Here is a 21062-nt window from a genome sequence, read left to right as displayed (position 1 = left end):
CTTTGTCCGAAACGCAGCAGGCCTGTATTGCTCTGTTTCTTCTCACTGGTTCATCATAGATCTTTCAGTCCATTTTTCATGAAACTGTCATCATTTGCTCTGTGCTTGTCACAGAAATTGCAATCTACCGGACTTACATTAATCAAATACATCCAGAGCACTCAATCAATATCACAACAGTCCATCCCTTTTCCTTTTTATACAACACAATCCAAGCTCTGTTTTATCAATCCCAAATGAAGGCAGTGGAAGTGTGCACACAACACTAACTCTGCACTCATTGCAATACTTTACACTTTTATGTGCAATTCAGTTCAAAACAGATCATTCGAGTTAAAGGAATACAGACTGTCCAATAACTATTGTCCTGCGTATGGTTTTCATTGTCATTCATTCACCCAACATACCCATCACTATAAGCTGCTTACGCCATGCATACCTTCTTTGGAATAAGAATTTCGACCTCATGCACTTTCATAAGAATTTATCATAACTGTGCTGCTAAATAGTCCAGATATTTCCCCTGTGCTTTTCTCTCTACTACTAACAACAAAGTGCAAAAAAGGGAGAAGTATTAAAACATAGTACATTAATGCACTCGTCTTTGGGTTGGCCCTTTGAAACCTGAAACATCACTATTGCACATTCTGGCTGGAGAAACATGCAGATGGGCTGTGGAGTAGCCACTAAAAGAGCTGCGCAGAGAGTCTGATGTGCATTAGCACTGTGGATATCTGACCACAGACTACAAAATGCTTCCATTAACTCCGTAACAGCTAGCAACCAGCTAAAGAGAGCAGGTCAGTCTGTTTTAGTGTCACCCTCAAGCAGCCACTATGAAAATTAAAAGATGGACTGAAGAGCCAAGAAAGAAAAGAATTCTTACCAAAAAATGTATGACTAAAGGTAAAGCTCAGCATAATGCTATGTTTTGGTGTGTGAGAGACTGTCTGAACACTGGAGGTGTTGGAAGATACAAGCAAACAAGGCCTTGTGTGTACTGGCCTTTGAAGGAAAAAGGGTCCATTCTGATGTGAGGGGAATATCCGTGTTCCACATGTGATTTCATTTCCGTTTGCTCTTGGTATCGGTTGTCTGGAACACGCTGGACGCAGACATGAGGTTCTCGATGTACTGCCCCAAAACCTGGTTCTCTGACTTCAGCTTCAGGTTCTCTTCTTTCACCGCATCCACTCGAGCAGAGAGATCTAGCAGAAAGGAATCAGGATTAGTTTCCCATGAAAGTACAGCTGAATTTAGGCTACACTGCTTTACTTTTTGCTTGGCAACAAATTTGATGTAACCACTATTTCAGCACAATTTAATGTTTCACAGGGAGAGATGCATAGCGAATTATTTATCTGTTTAATCAAGGCTCATCTTTCATACGAAATGGTGCTACAATACAGTGCTACCTTGGGAAGTTAATCAAGAATTTAAATACAGACAACATATCAGAACTGACACCGGACATGGACAACATACTCAAATCTCAGATTTAATATTTAAGGGTGTGTTCATGCTTGTCAGCTTTGCTTTGCAGTCGCTTAGAGCGTGAACATTTTCTTTTGTTTCTAAATAAACACTGGTGTGGTTTGTTTTCAGTGTGAACTCAATATTAACCAAAAGTCATCTAAACTAACCAATCACAGGACCCCGAAGTCAGAAGACGTAACACTAAATGCACCGTGAAAATACAGATTGCTTTGAAAACATAACCTTCTTTGGTTTGAGCAGGGAAGGACTTTCTGCCACTGTTTTTATTCCTTTATCTATTTCACCACCACTTGCTTTGTTTCCAGCTGTCAAAAAATAACAAATACTACCAGGTATACATGACCCAATAAGTGAATTAAGACCAGCAATTTGGCAGTTTGTCAGTGTGAATGCTAACCAAACTAGGACTATAACGTAACATATAATTTTCTTTGGTTCGGACCAAGGGTTCTGAGCTACAGACTCACAGAGAACACATGTTGTGACCTCTAAATTGATGATGACTTTCAGAATGAATAAAATAATAATAGCTACTGTTTCAATGTTATACAAGAAAGTAGGTTTAAAGAGATAGAAGTCACAGGAAATATACAGACACATGGTGCATTATAATGTACACATACACAGTAGTGTGACTGAGATTAACACCATCACTGTCCTGCTACTGCTTCACAAACCCTCTCCAGGAAGCCATTAAGATTCTCTGAGTGGATCTTAGTCAGGAGTCTAGAGTACGGTCAGCATGCCAGTAGAGCCAATCAATAAATAAAGCAGATAAGCACTGAAAATATACTGAACAGAACAGTCAAAGAAACAGAAACAAAAGCTAAATCCAAAGAAAAAGTTAATACAGGGGCAGAGCGAAAGCGAAACGGTCACAAAGAGAGAGTGATGGAGCTTGCTGGTGTTTATCACTTACCTTCTAGTGTGTGCTGGAGCTCAAGCACTTGGTTGATGAGTCTTGTCTTCTCCTCCAGTTCAACCTGATTCTCCATATCACCTGGGTTATAAAAGACACACAAATGTACCCGATGAGATCAACAGCTGGAGTTCAAAATGGGGTAAACACACTTAAAAACAAGTTTGAGTTTACCATCCATGTCACAATTCATCGCAAAGTATTCGTCCTCTTGTCTGGATTGCAGGACAGCAGGACTGTCACCTGAAACCAACACAGTACACTGTTAGTCACTGATGCAGAGAATAATCCACCACCCAAATAATACCTGGTGGTCCTACAGAGGCTGAAATAAAATCCCCTACTTCACCTTTAAAGTGTCTTGACTTAAAACTTTCTAAATATAACGTCTCCAGTTCAGCCTGCGGCTACTATTCGATGTATTTAACACGGTATATGAACTTATGCTCAAAAAACAGTTGAGAAAAGTAGCTAGCAACTAGCTAAATAACCCCAGTCCTTCGTGGCCTCAGTTCGGTTCGGTTCTGTTTGTTTTACACAGCTCCAGGCCACGCAGCAAAGCCACACTGCCAGCTAAAAATACAGCATCTGTTATTAGTGAGTGACACTGACCATACACATAATTTATCTACATTATTGACGCATTTCCTTCATATATTTGCTTCTACGGCTTATAAATACTGTTGCTGTATTTATTCGCAAAGAAATAATACATTATCACTGTTTTAGCTTGTTAGCCGAGCTAACCACCTAAGCCTTCTTTATTTCCGAAACAAGCGTTAGCAAACAACCAGAAAACAATGATATTTAAACCCACACACTGTCTCCAATCGCTTTTCTTACCGCTCAAGTGTCGACAGATTAAACTTTGTGACCGTAAGACTGGAAACCGCTTTGGTAAAATCGCTCCCGCAGATCTCTGAACTGATGAAACTGCGCTAACGGTGAAGTGTTCGTTTCGGGCTCAAATACAAACGTCTCCATGATCCCTATCTAGTGTTCTGTGGAGGGGTTAAAATAAAACGCCCTATACTTCGAAAAATGGTAAAATACATAGGAAAAACATTCTGGGTTTCGACGTGTGTGCGTAAAGTGAACGGATTTTTAGATATAGTGGACCATTTGAGTGACGAAAAGTACATTTCATAACTCATGTTGTGCCCTATATAGGGTTCACAGCGCGATTTGTGATACATCCGCGGTCACAGTGGGGTTTGGTCGGTGCGGTGGCGGTTGTGGCCACTAGAGGTAGACAAAGCGCTGCAAATCAATAACAGCTCAACCCAATGTTTTAATTCACTCTCAGTCATACTCAAAAGACTAGGAGTCCATTAAGAGAACATATTAATGCTGTTCATAAGATTTAGGAATAACACTCTACACAGTAGCAACTCATTTTAACGTAAACATATTTTAGATAATTATATGAGTACAATAATATATTAGAATAGCTCCATAGGCTCTAGTGTGGCTGTACATGTGAGATTGTACACGATTACTACACCATCTCCACCCAAGGCATAGTGAATGATTTATCATTAAAACCCATCATTTATGGCTGAATGCAATCAGCATCTACAGTAAAGCTTTGCTGCAAAGTGGGCAAACTCCATAGAAATGCCCTTGCCTTCAGAAGAAGCTCACTAATCACAAGGGGTGTCCTTATATTTTAGTACATATAGTGTAATTACTGATAATGTATCTACTACAACAATAAACAATGTCCAGGGCTGTGTAGGATCCTCTTCAGGTAACAGTGATGTCCTCCTAATTCTGTGGCACATCTCAAACCAAGTGCCTGACTGCTCCTAGCGCCCCAGGATGTGCAGAGGTAAGTATGTGCCTGTCTTTTCAGGAGTTTATCCCATGCCCTGAGCTTTGGGATCAGAGCAGAATAGGAGTAAATAGCTGCTTCAGAGGGACAGATGTTTCTCACAGCGCACACAATACTCCCCATGCAGTGGCTCCAGCACTCAGAGCTATTTGGCTTGATAAGATGATTAGCCTGCACCAGGCACAAGCTCTACACAGCCCCATATGCTGCAGCTACAAGGTCCAGAATAAAGAGGGGGGCTAAAATGTCGCTATTTTGCCTCTCTCTGAGACCTTTTACAGAACATAAGGCATGTGCTGTTTATAGCACTGCTCTGCTTAACCATTTGTCTGATGTATATGCCAGTGTTTTGATGGTAGATTATACGTCATGATGAAAAAGAAATGTGCATATGCACTAGGTACAACTACACTGTACGTCCATTTTTCTTTATTTAAAGTCTCCAGCTCTACTGAACAGAGAAGGGTTGCCCTAGATGCTGGACCATTGTTGTGAGCACTGGGCTGCCATTCAGCCACATCAGGTTGAGGTCAGGTACTGATGTAGGATGATTAGGTCTGGATCACAGATGCCACGCTACCATGCCAAAGGTATCAGATGAAGCTCCATCACTCCAAAGATCTGAGCTCCCTATGTCTCTAGCCTACACCTGCCATTGAGCACGGAGAGCTTAAGTCCAGCCTTGTTAGTGCAGTCTGGTTAGAATTCTCCTTCAGACTTTCCTCACACAAAGAAGCATAATTCTGGAGTTGTGTCAAGTCAAAACTGGTGAAAGTATCCACCAACTGGTTTAAAGTAAAAAGAGTTTGGGGCCACTGTATACTGTCGATGGCCACAGAAGAACCTAAAGTTACTTTACAGGAGAAGAAAAAGAAAGCCCTCTTAACTTTCAACAGAAATCAATGTAAAATGATATTATTTAAAGTAATTTTAGAACATTTCTACTGGTCCATTCATCATTGATTTTTTTATATATATAAAGCAAAGGCACTGCTGTGTTCAAATGATGTAGTACATTGAAAGTGCACAAAAATTGAGATACATGTTTTTCATTTGACAGACGATATGCACCTTAGTGATGTGACTGCTAGCCATTCTTTTTAAAAATCATTAACAGATAGGGAAAGTAGGTGAACTGTAACAAGTGGCCTTTGTTGGCTTTACAGTAAAGCACACACACGCAAACAAAGAGAAAGAGAGAGAGAGAGGGAGAGAGAGAGAGAGAGACCCGGTGTGACTTTAGTGTAAGTTGGAGCAGGAAAAATCCGTACTCCCTTGTCTCCTGTTGCCCCTGTGAAGCTGTTTGCCATCATGAGGCTTTTGTAAATGCAGAGTCAGCAAATCCCCTCTGGGACGTGTGTATTTTTTTGAGTGTGTGTGTGTGTGAAGGAAGGGAGGGAAATCACATTCCACAGTGTAGAATAAACATTTATTCATTCATTATCTATAACCGCTTATCCAGATGCGGTGGGTCCGGAGCCTACCTGGAATCATTGGGCACAAGGCAGGAACACACCCTGGCTCCAGGCCTTCACAGGGCAACACATACACACACATATACACACACACATTCACTCACACACTTACACATACGGACACTTTTGAGTCACCAATCCACCTACCAACGTGTGTTTTTGGACCATGGGAGGAAACCGGAGCACCCGGAGGAAACCCATGCAGACACAGGGAGAACACACAGACTCCTCACAGACAGTCACCTGGAGGAAACCCTGGACACTGTGAGAACACACCACACTCCTCACAGACAGTCACCCGGAGGAAACCTATGTGGACACTGGGAGAACACACCACACTCCTCACAGACAGTCACCCGGAGGAAACCCACACAGACACTGGGAGAACACACCACACTCCTCACAGACTGTCACCCAGAGGAAACCCATGCGGACACTGGGAGAACACACCGCACTCCTCACAGACTGTTACCCAGAGGAAACCCATGCGGACATTGGGAGAACACACCGCACTCCTCACAGACAGTCACCCGGAGGAAACCCACACGGACACAGGGAGAACACACCGCACTCCTCATAGACAGTCACCCGGAGGAAACCCACGCAGACACAGGGAGAACACACCACACTCCTCACAGACTGTCACCCAGAGGAAACCCATGCGGACACTGGGAGAACACACCGCACTCCTCACAGACAGTCACCCGGAGGAAACCCACGCAGACACAGGGAGAACACACCGCACTCCTCACAGACAGTCACCCGGAGTGGGACTTGAACCCAAAACCTCCAGGTCCCTGATGCTGTGTGACTGTGACACTACCTGCTGCACCACCGTGCCGCCCTACAATAATCATAATTAATTTATTATGTTTTTAATAATTCTAACCGTGTTTATGTTATTTTTCTGCTCAGTTGTGAAGGCTTCATCAGCAGCATGTTTCTGATCAGCTGATCTAATCGATTACATGAGCAGCAGTCATCTGGAAGAACCTATGTGTTTGTAGATAACCTGAACATCTGTGTGTGTGTGTGCATGTGTGTCAGGGGGTATACATTTTCTGGAGGGATGGCCCACAGTCTCTGGGAGGAGTTGGAGACCCATTTGTGGCATCATCACCCAAACTCACTAAGGTTTATATGGCTCAAAGCCGTCAAAACATCACAGCAATGTTCCAGCACCTAGGGTAAATAAATTCTGGACTAGTAGAAGCTGTCACTCCTGAAAACTGGGACCAGCATTTCAGTGAAGGGGGATACCCTTCATTTCATAAGGAATATTGTATGAGCAGGAGATTGCAAACATTTGTCCAGAAAGTGTTTGTTCATCACTTACCTATTTAGTAATATATTATGCCTCAAATAGGAACTTTAAAAGCACAATTAGAATTGAATGTATAATAAGAGCATAATATCTGAATAACAAAAAGATCAACGGTTTAAAGCAGAACCAGTTTCTCACAGTCACACACCCACCACACGGAGAGAGTCAGCGTCTTTACCTGAGTCGTCCGCCAGTGAGATGTTGGTGAAAGTTCCATCGTCCTCGTCCACTTCTCCCTCCATTTTTCAGCGTTAGTGGGCAGACCAACGTCCAGCCAAACCTGTATAACCACTTTAGTAAAGCAATGTTATTTCCTATTGACTCTTTCTTAATCTCTATGTAGCACTGTTTCATGTAGCACACACAGAGACACATACACACTCTTCTGGGACACCTGCAGCTGTTGGGCCGCACCCCTCTCAATTATTCACCATCTCCACGGTAACAAGCCGGACCTGTGGGGCAGCTCAGGTGACACTGTTGCCGCGACGATCGAGGCCCTGAGGCTGTGCCTGGCAACAAAGGAGTTCAGAGTTCACTTTCTCTTTGAAGAGAAAAGCCCCTCTGCTACAGTGTGTGATTTTACTGATGTTTCACATGTGAAACATTTACCACAAAAAACACAGACTCTATTCACGCGAGCACACCCACACACACAGCCTTATTAACACTACCTTCATTACACTGCACTTTGATCGCTGAGACTCACATAGACTGACTGTTCACTACAGTGTCCCCCCTGTCTGAGCAGTCTGATAGAATACACTACACAATAGCAAGTCAGGGATTCTTAATATATTTGATTTTGAGTCGACATGCAATGTATAACTTATTCATATTTTAATTTAACCACAAAATGCCTTTATCACAGCCTCCATTCTGTTTGAGACCTGCTTTCAGCTTCTAAAGGAACTCTGCAGGGATATGATTACAGCTCCTCATCCTTTCAGACCCACTGCGTTATAGTCAGGTGGCCTGAAACACTCTACAGCAAGAGTGGAGCTTGGTTCCCCCCCTACTATCAACAAAGACAGCTTAAAGTACTGTTTATCTGACTGTGATGGATTTGTTGGTCTGCCAGGTCTTGCGTGGTTATTAGAAGTTCCTGTTTCTCTACATCGTTTAATCACAGCTTTTCCATTAACTCCAGGTCCGGAAGCCCCTTCACTTTCCCCTTTTCCTGCAAGTGGACTGTCTTCTATCGAACCTCTTCAGATATGTCTCCTGAAAAAGAACAACTTGCCCTTAATGGCTGTGTGAGCTGGAATGTTTAAATAAGTAAAGGGTGGTCTCTGGCCAGATTACACAAATCAAAAGGAAAGATGGCATGGGGCACGAGGAAGAACCACTCATCAAAAGGAGAACCCCCTCCTCCACTGGGCTGCAGTTGTGAGTGTTGTAAAAAAAATATGAGTAGCACGCATTCTCAGAGAAGATTAAACAGAGCAGATCAGATGCAGGAGAGATCAGTGTGATATGCTCTTTAAACGCGCACATTTTAAAATGCCATTTATCTCGTTAAATTCAAACTACAAGCGTCTGGTCTAGACAAACCTGACATAGGGACAACAGCAGATGCTAGCAATGGTGAGGCTAAGGCTGAATAGTAGCCGTGTACACTTACAGAGAGAGAGAGAGAGAGAGAGAGAGAGAGAGAGAGAGAGAGAGAAAGAGAGAGAGAGAGACAGGTTTAGCTTTAATGAGCTTGCAAATTAATGTTAATGATGCTGATACTCTAAACAAATGAGATTAATGACACAAGGATTAATTTCCAAAACAGAGAGGGACAGAGTGAGTGAAAGAGAGAGAGAGATTCTAAAGTCCCAGTGTGACCTAAAAACAGTTAAATATCAATGTCCAGCTGTGTTAAAAATATTTCTGTCCTTTCTTAATGATAATAAGGTAATAAGGGTGTCTAATTTAAACCATAGTCATTAAAGGAATAGTTTAGATCTGAGCACTCTAACTGTCAACACTATTACCTCCTCTTACCCAGAATGTAGTTTATAACCCAACCTCTGTATTAATACAATTACAAATAATAAAAAACGATGACAATCTCAAAAACGATGTTGGCAATCGATTTCAAAGCTGGACAAATGTGAAGGTGACTGTAGAGAGAGCCACTGTAACAGGTCGTGTGAGATCAGATAAAGAATGTTCTTCCTCAGACAGCTAAAGAAATTCAGTCCAGTTTTATACAGCAGTCATCCATAACCATCTGGTTTGGTTCCTCCACCTCAGAAGAATGGGCCAAACTTCAGTAAATAACCAGAAAAACAGACAGCATCATTGCTTGTAGTCTATCAATGCTCCAGGACATCTACAACAGCACAGGCATGAAGTGTGCTGGCAAAATTACAGCTCTCTTTCTGGACACCACCAGTTCCATCCACTTCCCTCTGGTAGAAGACTCATGGCCATCAAAACTACAACAACCAGACACTCCAGCAGGTTCTTCAGCAGAGCTGTAGCACACTTAAAAGTCATAGTAATAAGAAAGTCTTAAAGAGTTTATAAAACATTATTTTCTTTCTCATAAATCTCATAATGACATTTTTTTATCTTCTAAAGACATACATGGATATGATTTTCACATTAAGAGGTACTAACCCATATGACTTCATAAATCTACGTTGATGATGTGACAACAAAAAGTCCCTGCAAGCTCAACACACATTAGTCATTATGATTGAGACAGTTTGTAGATGGGGATAATCATGGGTACATGGGGTAACAACCTGACACTTTCTGAGGAAATGCCCTGGGATCTGGTGTGACCTCAGAGAGTCAAGACCTTGTTACTGTGTCCATGTCACTGCACACATGCATTGGCATCCATGCAGACTACAGGGTCAGCACCAGCTGTTTGCCCCACAAACACCGCCTCGAGAAGGTTTCCCCAGAGCTCTCACTTCCAAGTACATACCAAACCTGGAAGTGCTTAGCTTCTGTGCATTTGCATGTTCTGACAGCTCATGGAAACTTTCTGACTTATTGAATGGCCAGGCTTTTTTCAAATGGGTTTCCTTAGCTGTCTTCAGCCCCCTGTACTATTTTTTGAGGCTGAGCATATTTTGTAATTTTTAGATTATTGTACTGCTGTTAATTTAGTGTCATAGTGGTGTATGATGTAGTGGTATGTTGTATAATTGTATTTTTCTTTTAATAATAAAAAATTAGTAGGTCGATATTAGTGGGAATGTGTCACCATCTGGTGGTTAAAGGCGTAGTTGCATTAGACCACATTGTGACACGCAAAGAAGCCGAATTCACTAAATACCCTAGGTGCCTACAAATGTTTAGGCTTATAGTCTGTATAAAGGGGTGTTGCCTGCTCTAAAATCATAGCAGCACAGACACATTTGCAGATGTTAACAGTGAATAATATGGAGAAATGGAAATCAAAACTAGCTTTAATTAACACCTTGTTCCTGACGTTGACATTAAGACGTTATTCTGAGTTGGTGTTCAATAAACTGCAACACATCTTGTAAAGTGTTACTGCAATTTAGAATTTTTTGTTCTGAGGCGAGTAACAGCTTCATTATACTCAGTTCAGTGGAAATCTTGAAACGAAGTAGTTAAATTTTGTTTTTAAATTTCGTATTTTAATTAATACTATATCTAGGGTGACCAGATCTGAGATGGTGAAAAAGAGGACACGTCTCGTGCCGTTGTATGTTTAGCTGAACCTATGTGTGCTTTTAGGTCCTTTAAACCTTTATTTCTTACACAAAACATGGGAATTTCTATTTTAATTCACCCGAGAACTTACATTTACGTTTCGGCATAGCTGCTCGAGATGAGGGTAGGTACATGAGCTGTGCCTGACGTAAACAAGGACTACTGACGTGCAGACTGACCAATTAAATGTTTACAGAGAAGGTTCTCGACCAATAACGGTAGCTCTACAGTCAGACCGTCCAATCCGAAGATTTTAGGCTCTTTCACCACGCCCCCTTTTTACTCAAGCGAACCAATCAGAGTGGGGGGGGGGGACTAGTTTGTGAACGAAACGCTTCTCGAATTCTCTAGGCTCTAGGAAAACAAAATGCCGGACGTTTGTGAAATTCCGCACGGACATTTTTTTTAAGTTTAAAAGATGAGGACATGTTCGGGTAAAAGAGGACGTCTGGTCATTCTACTATTTCTTACAAGATTGTGTTGTTAATCTGTTCCAGTACAACCACTTTAAACACTGACATTTGAACCTTAACGTGGATTGCTTCTAATCGGACTTCTTCCGGTTCAGGTAAATTTTGAACACAAAACATATTAGAGACGTCTAAAATGACCAAACACAGAACTAAAACAAATTGGTCTCTCCTCTGACTTTGTTGGTAGAAAAGACACTTTCCTGAGCCTGCCTTATCCCTTAGCTTAGAGCTGTTTTTTTTTTTAGAATAGATAACTTCACAGTTTAAGATACAACTGAAGCTCATTTTAAAAAATATAGATATATACAACAATTAATTTGTTCCTACACTTACTATCAATTCTATCAGTTCCACTTACCATATAGGTTCAGGACCATCACACAACAGGTATAGGGTGGTGAAACGTTCTCAGTGCTGCAGTGACAATGATGTGGTGGTAATATATTACAGTGTGTTGTGCTGGTACCAGTGAGCTTTTAAACACACTGCCCAGTCACTGTCTACACACTCTATCACACACACACACCTACTTTGTTGGTCTTCCTTGTAGAAGCAAAGTCAGTGAGAGTAGCTGTACAGTTTGTGTTGGTTGTCCTCTTCTCGCTTCACACTGCGCAGGACATTGTTGGCTGGATATTTTCTTGTAGTAGTAGGAAAGTCATGTTATGTGGTGTTTCTCAAGACTTGTTTTTCCAGAATATCAGATAAAACAAGACATATATAAAACCCTTTCGCTGGTTAAGAACAGAACAGTGTGGTTCAGAGGGTTCTGTAGATATTACCCCAGTGGTTCCTACAAAATGTACATCATAAAATCTGTCTAGTGATTGTTATATTTTTGGTTAAGTCTATAAATAATATGTTAATGCTGTGCAAATCAGAATTAAATTTAATAGTGTATGCCTTTATGGTCTACAACCAAGGAACTAAACTACAGTTTTTGAGCAATTAGACTTCAAAAAGTGATGAAGGAAAACTTACAAATTTTAGTTCCAGTTCTAGGTAGATTCTGGATGTGACTGGATGGACTGTAATTTACAGAACCGTAGTTCTGTAAATTACAAACAATGCAACAATGCTATTTAATAAGCACAAGAACGCAGCTTCTCCTGAATGCATGAAATAGTTCTTAACTGTCTTAATAGTCAGTAAACATTCATTATCTGTAACCGCTTATCCAGTTCAGGGTCGCGGTGGGTCCAGAGCCTACCTGGAATCATTGGGCGCAAGGCGGGAATGCACCCTGGAGGGGGCGCCAGTCCTTCACATGGCAACAAACACATTCACGGACACTTTTTGGGTCGCCAATCCACCTACCAACGTGTGTTTTTGGACTGTGGGAGGAAACCTGAGCACCCGGAGGAAACCCACGCGGACACAGGGAGAACACACCAAACTCCTCACAGACAGTCACCCGGAGCGGGAATTGAACCCACAACCCCCAGGTCCCTGGAGCTGTGTGACTGCGACACTACCTGCTGCGCCACCGTGCCGCCCAGTCAGTAAACAAAATTATTTAATTTGCCTGTACTCATGCTATATTGTCATGTCTGTTCTAACAGACCAAACCCAGCGTACCAGTTTATTACCAAGTTCTTTATGAGATGAGAATGGGCTCTTTTAGAGCATAGGGACAGACTACAGGATGCAGTACATATTACATGACTGGGACACACGGGTTCAAGACAATGCAAGACCTGATGTCATTACTGTCAGCAGTAATTACACAAGTACGAGGAAAAACGATCAGCAGAGACCTAGTTACAATTGCGACAACAGACAGAAGATAAAAATCTAGGGAAATCTCTGCAAAACATGGTAATAAAATAGATTAAATTCAAGCTTAGTAATACATTTAAGCCATTTCAGCAGACAGATCGAATAAAAACATCAGCCCTAATGAGTCTAGGAATTAGAAACAGGTGCGGGTGAAAAGACAATAAAAAGTTAAGCGGATAATAAAAGCACATTTCGTGAGAAGCAGGTTTAATAGGTTCATTCCTGAGGTTAGCAGCAGCTCATCATCAAGAATTTCAATCAGTGACTTAATTTCAACCAAATATCCATTCTGCACAAACTAAATGATTATTTGAAAATTAAAAATTTGACAGTAACTATTTAAAAACAATTTTAAATAAATAGTTTTGAAGCCAGCAAGACAAAGTTTTGGCAAACTGGAAGTGAACGGAGCACAGATTTTTCTAAAGTAGATTAAAATCATTGATTACTCTTCTGTAACCACTTCATCAGGGTCGCGAAAGGTCCGGAGATGGCTCTGAATTATTGAGATTAAGGAAGGCACACATATCACAGGGAATCATACACTCACCCAGTCAAACTCACACACATAAACAAGGATCACTCACAAACTCACACATGTGGACAACTGGCAGTATTTGGCAGTGACACTACACGCAACACCGCTGTGGTGCCCTTAATCAGGTCTCAACAAGGTAAAAATGTATTGTCTTATTTTTTTCAGTCTATACTATATGGACATTGTGGAATATGAATAGTGGTTTGATTGTACCATAAGCCCTATCCAAACGGGATTAAATTGCCATGGGGTCTTGGGGTAATTCTCTCTCTCTGTAAGAAATTTACAGGCTGAATTACCTGCTGTTTTTCACTGAGCAAAACCACACAATTCAGCGGCCATCTGATCATTTTATTTCTGTCCCAACGCAAATCTCTGTTTTTTTACAAGCAGATCTCATTTTGATATGGATAAAATAGGAGTTTGGACACTGCTGCGCACCCTATTTATCCTCTGAGTGCATGTAACCACAGATAAACCCAGGAAATATTTTCAGAGCAGTGAAACTATATGTAATAGTGTAGATGTTAAAAGTTGTATTCAGAAGTGTAATCAGAAGAAGGAAAAAGTGAAATCAGTGAGAATCAGTGACAGCTGGGATTATGTGACAATGCAATATGATTTGGGAACTAGAAACGTGCATGTCCTCTAGTTATTGTTTGCTGTCTGCATTTATCACAGAGGAGGCATGTAAACATTTTATTACAGATGTCCCAATGAAAGTTGATCAAATCTGAATGGGGCTATAGTCATCTTTAAGGTCATTTACAACAACGCTGTATTTCTAAAGTCATAGAAATTTCCATTTAAATATATTTAATATAAAAATGTTAATATTGTGCCAGGTGCTATGTTTTTGTCTATTGGGATTTTATATGGGACATTACTTGATATACCACTCCACTGGTGGGAATTAAAAAATTGTAAACTCAAATTACTTGAGCTGGACCTTTAGCACACCCAATGACCTTAGATTACATGGTCGGTTTTAATATTCCCCGATAGGAAGATATTCATCCCCAGATTATTTGACCTCTTAATTATGGCCATTAGAACATGACTTGACATGATTTTGCCTGAGGTTGAGAATCTTTTTGGATTATTTTTCGAGCCCTGACAAAGACCTCTTGGCCTAGTTCTACTAAATACCAAAGCTAGCAAATCTTCATTAACACACAGTAACATTGATAGTTTCTAAATGTCTACAGTTAATGTGCTAACAAGCACTATTTCTCTGGAATTTCTCTTATACCTGTTACTGTGACAACTTGATTCAAAAATTCATTTGCAGATTCTTTCCCTAAAGCTCTGATTGGCATCCATCTTTTTCACATTTCACAAATTTATACAACCCCTGTGCTGTAGTTTTTAGCAGTTGTTGTTTTTAGAAGGCACTGCTGCTCTTCTGAAGCTGTGGAGGCCTGGGCGTTTACAAGCCTGCTGTGATTACACGGCAGAGAAATGGCATTAACACGCAGCCCTGACGCTAATCAAAACCAAAGCTGTGTCTGGACCCCCACAGCTCAGCAGCTCAGACTCGCTGTCTGCTGGGGTCAGTGTAAACCTGCTGAAAGATAGAAGGCACAAGCAGAAACAAAAACTGGCAGAAGTGTTTAAGAAAAGGAAAAATACGACATTAAAAAATGTTAGGTATGTTATGCCACAAGAAAGGAAATAGCTAGCTGACTGACTCTCTCTCTCTCTCTCTCTCTCTCTCGCTCTCTCTCTCGTTTTGTAATTCCTCAGCTAACAGATGCCTGTGGTTTCTGACAGCTCTCCTGAAGCTTGTAAAAAGATTCAGTCCATCTCAAATTTGAATAAACGACAGCTACTTCCAGATCTCTTATCATTTCAAATCAGCTTTGTCTTCACACACTATGGTTGGGTTTGGCTCTTATCAGGTCCAGGTCTAGGCCTTGGAAACACCATCTAGTCATATACTACCTTCCAAATTATAGGAGTTCTCCAGGGTTTTTCAAAACTATCTATGTACAACTGATTCCTAGAGACTTTTTTTTTCAGAGAATCTGTTCAGTCAAAAACAAGTAATGTAATCAACCTTGGCTAGACCTGTAGTTCCAGCAATACCACAGACATTCATGGCCAACCGTCCGAGAGCTCATAATTGTTCTAACTCTCTAGATAGGTAGAAAAATTCCTCTCTTTATTGCTTGCTGCATCACTCAGCAAGATGCTGGCTGCCATTTGGTGTCTGTTAACTGACAAAATAGATTTGACTATTAGGCTATGTTCACATTACCAAGCTGAAGTGACACAAATTGGATTGTTGCCTTAAAGGGACACTATGTAGTATTTCTACCTTAAAATCACAGCTTCTAAAGGATTGTAATGTTATAGGGAAAATGGAGCCTCTGTGGTGGCTATGCCAGGTCCTCTGCTGATTTACTGCACTCTCGCGAGAAATGGATAACGTTTAACAGAACATAGCTCACAGGTGGATGACAACCTAGCTACCAGAAGAATCTAGCTCTGTATTCCCTGTACAGACATTATGTCCTCCCACTGTCCCAAAAAAAAAAAAAAAAAAAAAAAAAAAACACGTTGGTAGATGGATTGGCGACTCAAAAGTGCCCAAAGGTGTGAGTTAATGTGAGAGTGTGTTGCCCTATGAAAGACTCGCGCCCTCTCCAGGGAGAGAGAGAGAGAGAGAGAGAGAGAATGAGAATGAGCAGCTGTATAAAAGTTAATACTGGGCTGAATTTACACAGTAGAGTGAGCTGAAAGGACACAAGTTGGAGCAGTAAGTATTTGTTGCCCTTCTTTCATGTGTTGTGGTGCTATTTTAGTCGGATTAGCTCACTTTTTTCGTGTTAGACATTGATTATAGTAAGAAGTGCTTTTCGCCGGTTGCTATATGGATTAAATACCTGAATATTCACTTGTGATTGTGGAACCCAAGCTTTGTTGAGGACAGTATTATAATAAATAGCTTTGAGACTTCTGATGGCTGAGGGCGAGTAGTAGCGCCTGCTAACTTTAGCTGGATTAGCTCAGTTTTTGGCATTAGACATTGATTCTGGTAATAAGTGCTTTACTGTCGGTTGTTGTCAACATAACGGCTAGTGTACCACCAAAGTTACACTACATGGTTGTAATTATGAGCGTTATATATGGGTTCAACATCGGCTCAACATTAGCTGGAGCCCCGAGAGCCATTTACTACCTTTGTAAACATCACTCGATGAGTGTGTGTGTGTGTGTGTGTGTGAGAGAGAGAGAGAGAGAGAGAGAGAGAGAGAGAGAGAGAGAGAGAGAGAGAGAGAGAGAGAGGTGTGTCTGTGACAGAGAGACAGGGAGAGTGTGTGAGAGTATCGTGTTTATGTGAGCGAGTGAGTGAGAGAGAGATGTGTGTGAGGCTTGATTTCATGACAGTACTGTAAATGTGAATTACACTCAGCAGGAAATAGGAGACAAAAAAGAGGAAAAAAGCCGATTCTTACATTCATCCATTCACTGTCTGTAACCCCTTGTCCAGTTTAGAGTGGGTCCGGAGCCTACTCTGAATCACTGGGCGCAAGGCGGAAACACACCCTGGAGAGGGCGCGAGTCTTTCATAGGGCAACACACTCTCACATTAACTCACAAACTCACACCTTTGGGCACTTTTGAGTCGCCAATCCATCTACCAACGTGTTTTTATTTTTTTTTTTTTTTTTTGGGACAGTGGGAGGAAATCGGAGCACCCAGAGGAAACACACGAAACTCCTCACAGACATTCACATGGAGTGGGATTGAACCCATAACTCAAGCCCCAGGACGCTGGAGCTGTGTGACAGAAACACTACCTGTTGCGCCACCATGCCACCCCAATTCTTACATTGTATTCCTTTGTGTGAATCATATCTGATTGCCAAATTCTATTTTTTCAAATCAGATTTGAGTCACTTGCATATGTGTTATTATAAAACCACACCGTGGCCGATACCTGTATGAATTAAATGTGTGTGGATCCAGGTTATAAAGTTCTAATTGTATGAGGAACCCATGCACACTTTTACCTTGCTTAGCAGCACTGTGTGTTGAGAGACTCCTTACTAGTAAACGGCATTGTTTATGACAATAAAGTATATTAAAGCAACACTTGGTAGAATTTCTACAAAATTACATCTTCAAAATCATATTGATTTCTTTTATGATTGTTTCAGTCATTTTCTCCATTGATCATTTTTCATGTTATGACACCTAGTGGCATGAAGGTGTCACAGATTTACCTATGTTAAATATGGCCACTTCCATGTGGGGAACCTGCTCTGTGTGGCATAAACTAGTACATGGAAAATGTAAAACATATTAATTGAAATTTTTATTGCGGCTTATAAGATATTTGTAAAAATATATAATAATAAATACTGTTTGCTAATTCTTGCTGATAAAAACGACTGATTGTTCCTTTAAGGATTTGATTCAGCCATGACCATAAGATGGCAATAAAGTCTACTACATTTGTGATGACTTGCTTGATATTGATTCCTGTGACTTTCCTAGTCACCTTCATCCCAAACTTGGGCACATTTCTTGGCTAATACGGTTCTGAACTGAATACTGAAGCAATGAAATGAAAATCAGTTTCTTACTTTCACACATAGAGTGGCATCACACTGCTACTGTAACATGCTAACCTGTTAGCGCTGCTACACCCAGGCCATGGGGGCACGCTAGGTGGTGGAGGTGCCCTTTCGCCCACCTTACTCTGAGCCAAGTCTGGGGATGAGGAGGAGGAGAGAAGCTGGCTCTGGCTCTTGAAGCCGTGACATCCAGCAGAGGGCCAATCTGCCAAGCAGCACCTCAGAGAACTGCAGCACAAGTTTCCCCTACACACAGGAGACACACTCCAAATCACATTGTGCTCCCTGAGTAGTGCTTTGTGAGATACCACTCAAGAAGAAGATGCAAGCTTATGCAGTTTAACTTTTGCCTTCATACATGTTTACATCATTCCATGAAGAATTACATTTGTGTTCAGTTTACATTCTGCATGAGGAGAAAAACTAAATTTATAAAATAACAAAAGTACTAAAAGTTAAAGCTGGATTTTCAGTAAAATTTTTAATTTGAATGAGTTACAGTTCTCAGTATGGTTTTGTAATCACTAGTGATAATTACAAATTCTAACATGGGGCACAGGCTCTCCCTCTATTTCTCTCTCTCTCTTTCTCACACACACACACACACACACACACACACACACAGAGCACATAACAGCAGCTATTTGTTAAAGAAGGTCGGGGAAGACACTTTCAAGCTCTCCCAATCTGCAAGGCCATAAAAATGGCTTTGTTCTTTTTGGGAGTCATAAAAAGAGTACAGAGATGCACTTATCTCTGCTGGGGTCTTTTTTTACAAAAGCCCCCAATTCTGTATTTACAATGAGAGAGAGAGAGAGGGAGAGAGACTTAAAAGTGTCCTTAAAGGGCAACACCACAACATTGTCAAAAATGTGAACGCCATGTTTTCTCAGTGTTTTCTTGTAGAGAAACGGATTCTAATTTTATTTTATGAAAGTTTTAAATGTGTAAAATAAAGAAAATTCTTTGATATTTGGTATTATTTGGCGTCAGGCAGCACATATATAAAATACTGTTATAACTTTCTATGAGGGAGATTTAAGAGGCATTAAAGGGAATGTCTAGAATGGTGTGGAAAGGTTGTTCTCTCTGATTTGTTTACATTTAGAAGCTCGGCCTCTTTAAAGGTGACATGGTATGTTTGAGGGGGGGAACGACTGTACAGACTGTGCAGAAGTTTAACTTGGTTTAACTTTTTAGCATTTGGAGTTCTACCTATTGTCTAAAATACTAGCATAAAAACCTGTGGACTGAGACAGTATGTTTTTTTTTTTTCACTCATTTACTGACACCGTGATTCATAAACATATTAGACCGGTTTCCAGCACACAAGCAGACTGGAGAGCTAGCAAACATCTAGCTAGGAAACATCTACTGAGCTTATATAAAAAGTGTTTTGTTTTTTTTGTTTTTTATTACAAATGGTCTCTGTCCGGTGTACTAGGATTTCTCACTCTCTCGCTGCTTATCTGAAATGGCCAGAATTTTACTTTAACAGAGAGTATATATTATTATATTATATTATATTATGTTATATTATATTATGTCTTTATAATTTATCTATTACCTAGTACACATCGCTTACATATTGATCACATATATTCTTTCAGTCATTCATTAATTGTCTGTAACTGCTTATTCAATTCAGGGATGTGGTGGGTCTGGAGCCCACCCGGAACCACCAGGTGCAAAGTGGGAACACACCTCAGAGTAGCAGTCCCCCAGAGAGCATCACACGCTCACACCTATTGACACTTTTGAGTCGCCAATCCACCTACCAGCTCTTTTTGCATTGTCCACTTTTGCACACTTCATTGCCACTGACACAAATTCCTATTACAAATAAATGCACCTGGCATACTGAGTAACTCTGATTCTCATTAAAATTTATTTTATAGTTGACACTATACTCTATCTGCTATAACTATATCGTCCCAAAATAACTTTACAGCAGAATAAAACAAAACCTTAAATTTCAATGGAAGTCAATGTAAAAATATTTTATTTCAAGTTATTTTGGAGCATTTTTATTGGTCCACTCATCATGGAATTCCACACAGTGAGTGTGAAGGGGGTGAAGGACAGGTGCTGTGCCATTTTATTCCAGTGATGTAAAATAAAAATGGACAAAAATGGAGATACATGTTTTTGAGTGGGGCGGCATGGTGGTGCCGCAGGGAGTGTCGCAGTCACACAGCTTCAGGGGCCTGGAGGTTGTGGGTTCGATTCCCGCTCCGGGTGACTGTCTGTGAGGAGTTGGTGTGTTCTCCTTGTGTCCCCTGTGACAGTTGCGATATACTCATCCAAACTTTCTTCAAATATGACATGAATTAATCTGGATTTTGACCCCCTTTGCTGAAGCAACAGCTTCTGGAAAGGCTTTACACTGGATGTTAAAATATTGCTGAGTATTTGATTTTATTCAGTAGTTAGAGATAAAAACATACTTCCAGCTCATCTTGATGGTACTGGATAGGACATCTTCACTCCAGACAACACAGACACCTTTCTCCACAACCCAGCCCACAGAACAGGGGGCTTTTTACCCCTCTAATTAACACTTTACATAGTCAGAGAGTAGTTCAAATTCATCCCATTCTACAAGCAGTTCATTTCTACACAAATTATACAAACAGTGTATCAGCCATGAGTGACATTAAAATAGTTACATTCACTATTTGACTAATTCACCAGTGTCTGGATAAGTTTGGAGATATATATATATATATATATGTACTTGCTCAATGAATTATTCTGATTCTGAAATGACATACATTAGGCTCCATTCCATTTATTTACAGTATGGAATGGAAACAGTTGTATGGAAACATCTAGCTGGATCTTCTGACCGTTTACTATGGTGTTTGTGCATTGTTGAATTTTTGTTTGGTGTGTGTGTGTGTGTGTGTGCTTGAGTATGTTCAGGATGCCTGAATCTGGGAGGGGCGGC

At 40.8% G+C, this 21062-nt stretch overlaps 1 protein-coding gene across 3 annotated transcripts; it reads right to left on the bottom strand.

Annotated features, from left to right (window-relative positions):
• Positions 1–172: 172 nt before the first annotated feature.
• On the bottom strand, positions 173–7556 carry scoca (short coiled-coil protein a). Of its 3 annotated transcripts, XM_066678824.1 has the most exons (5): positions 7427–7556; positions 7228–7340; positions 2591–2659; positions 2417–2497; positions 173–1208 (listed from the first exon to the last, which is right to left on the bottom strand). In XM_066678824.1, exons 2-5 carry the CDS (start codon positions 7289–7291, stop codon positions 1066–1068), a joined length of 357 nt encoding a protein of 118 aa, XP_066534921.1. In that variant the 5' UTR covers positions 7292–7340; positions 7427–7556; the 3' UTR covers positions 173–1065. The 3 variants fall into 3 exon arrangements, with proteins under 3 accessions (XP_066534921.1, XP_066534920.1, XP_066534922.1); XM_066678823.1 differs by having other exon boundaries at positions 7228–7538; XM_066678825.1 differs by lacking the exons at positions 7228–7340; positions 7427–7556 and adding an exon at positions 3260–3472.
• Positions 7557–21062: the final 13506 nt, after the last annotated feature.

The sequence above is a fragment of the Hoplias malabaricus genome, chromosome 8, assembly GCF_029633855.1.
Source record: "Hoplias malabaricus isolate fHopMal1 chromosome 8, fHopMal1.hap1, whole genome shotgun sequence".
Taxonomy (NCBI): domain Eukaryota; kingdom Metazoa; phylum Chordata; class Actinopteri; order Characiformes; family Erythrinidae; genus Hoplias; species Hoplias malabaricus.
This window is presented reverse-complemented; position numbering and strand designations above follow the sequence as displayed.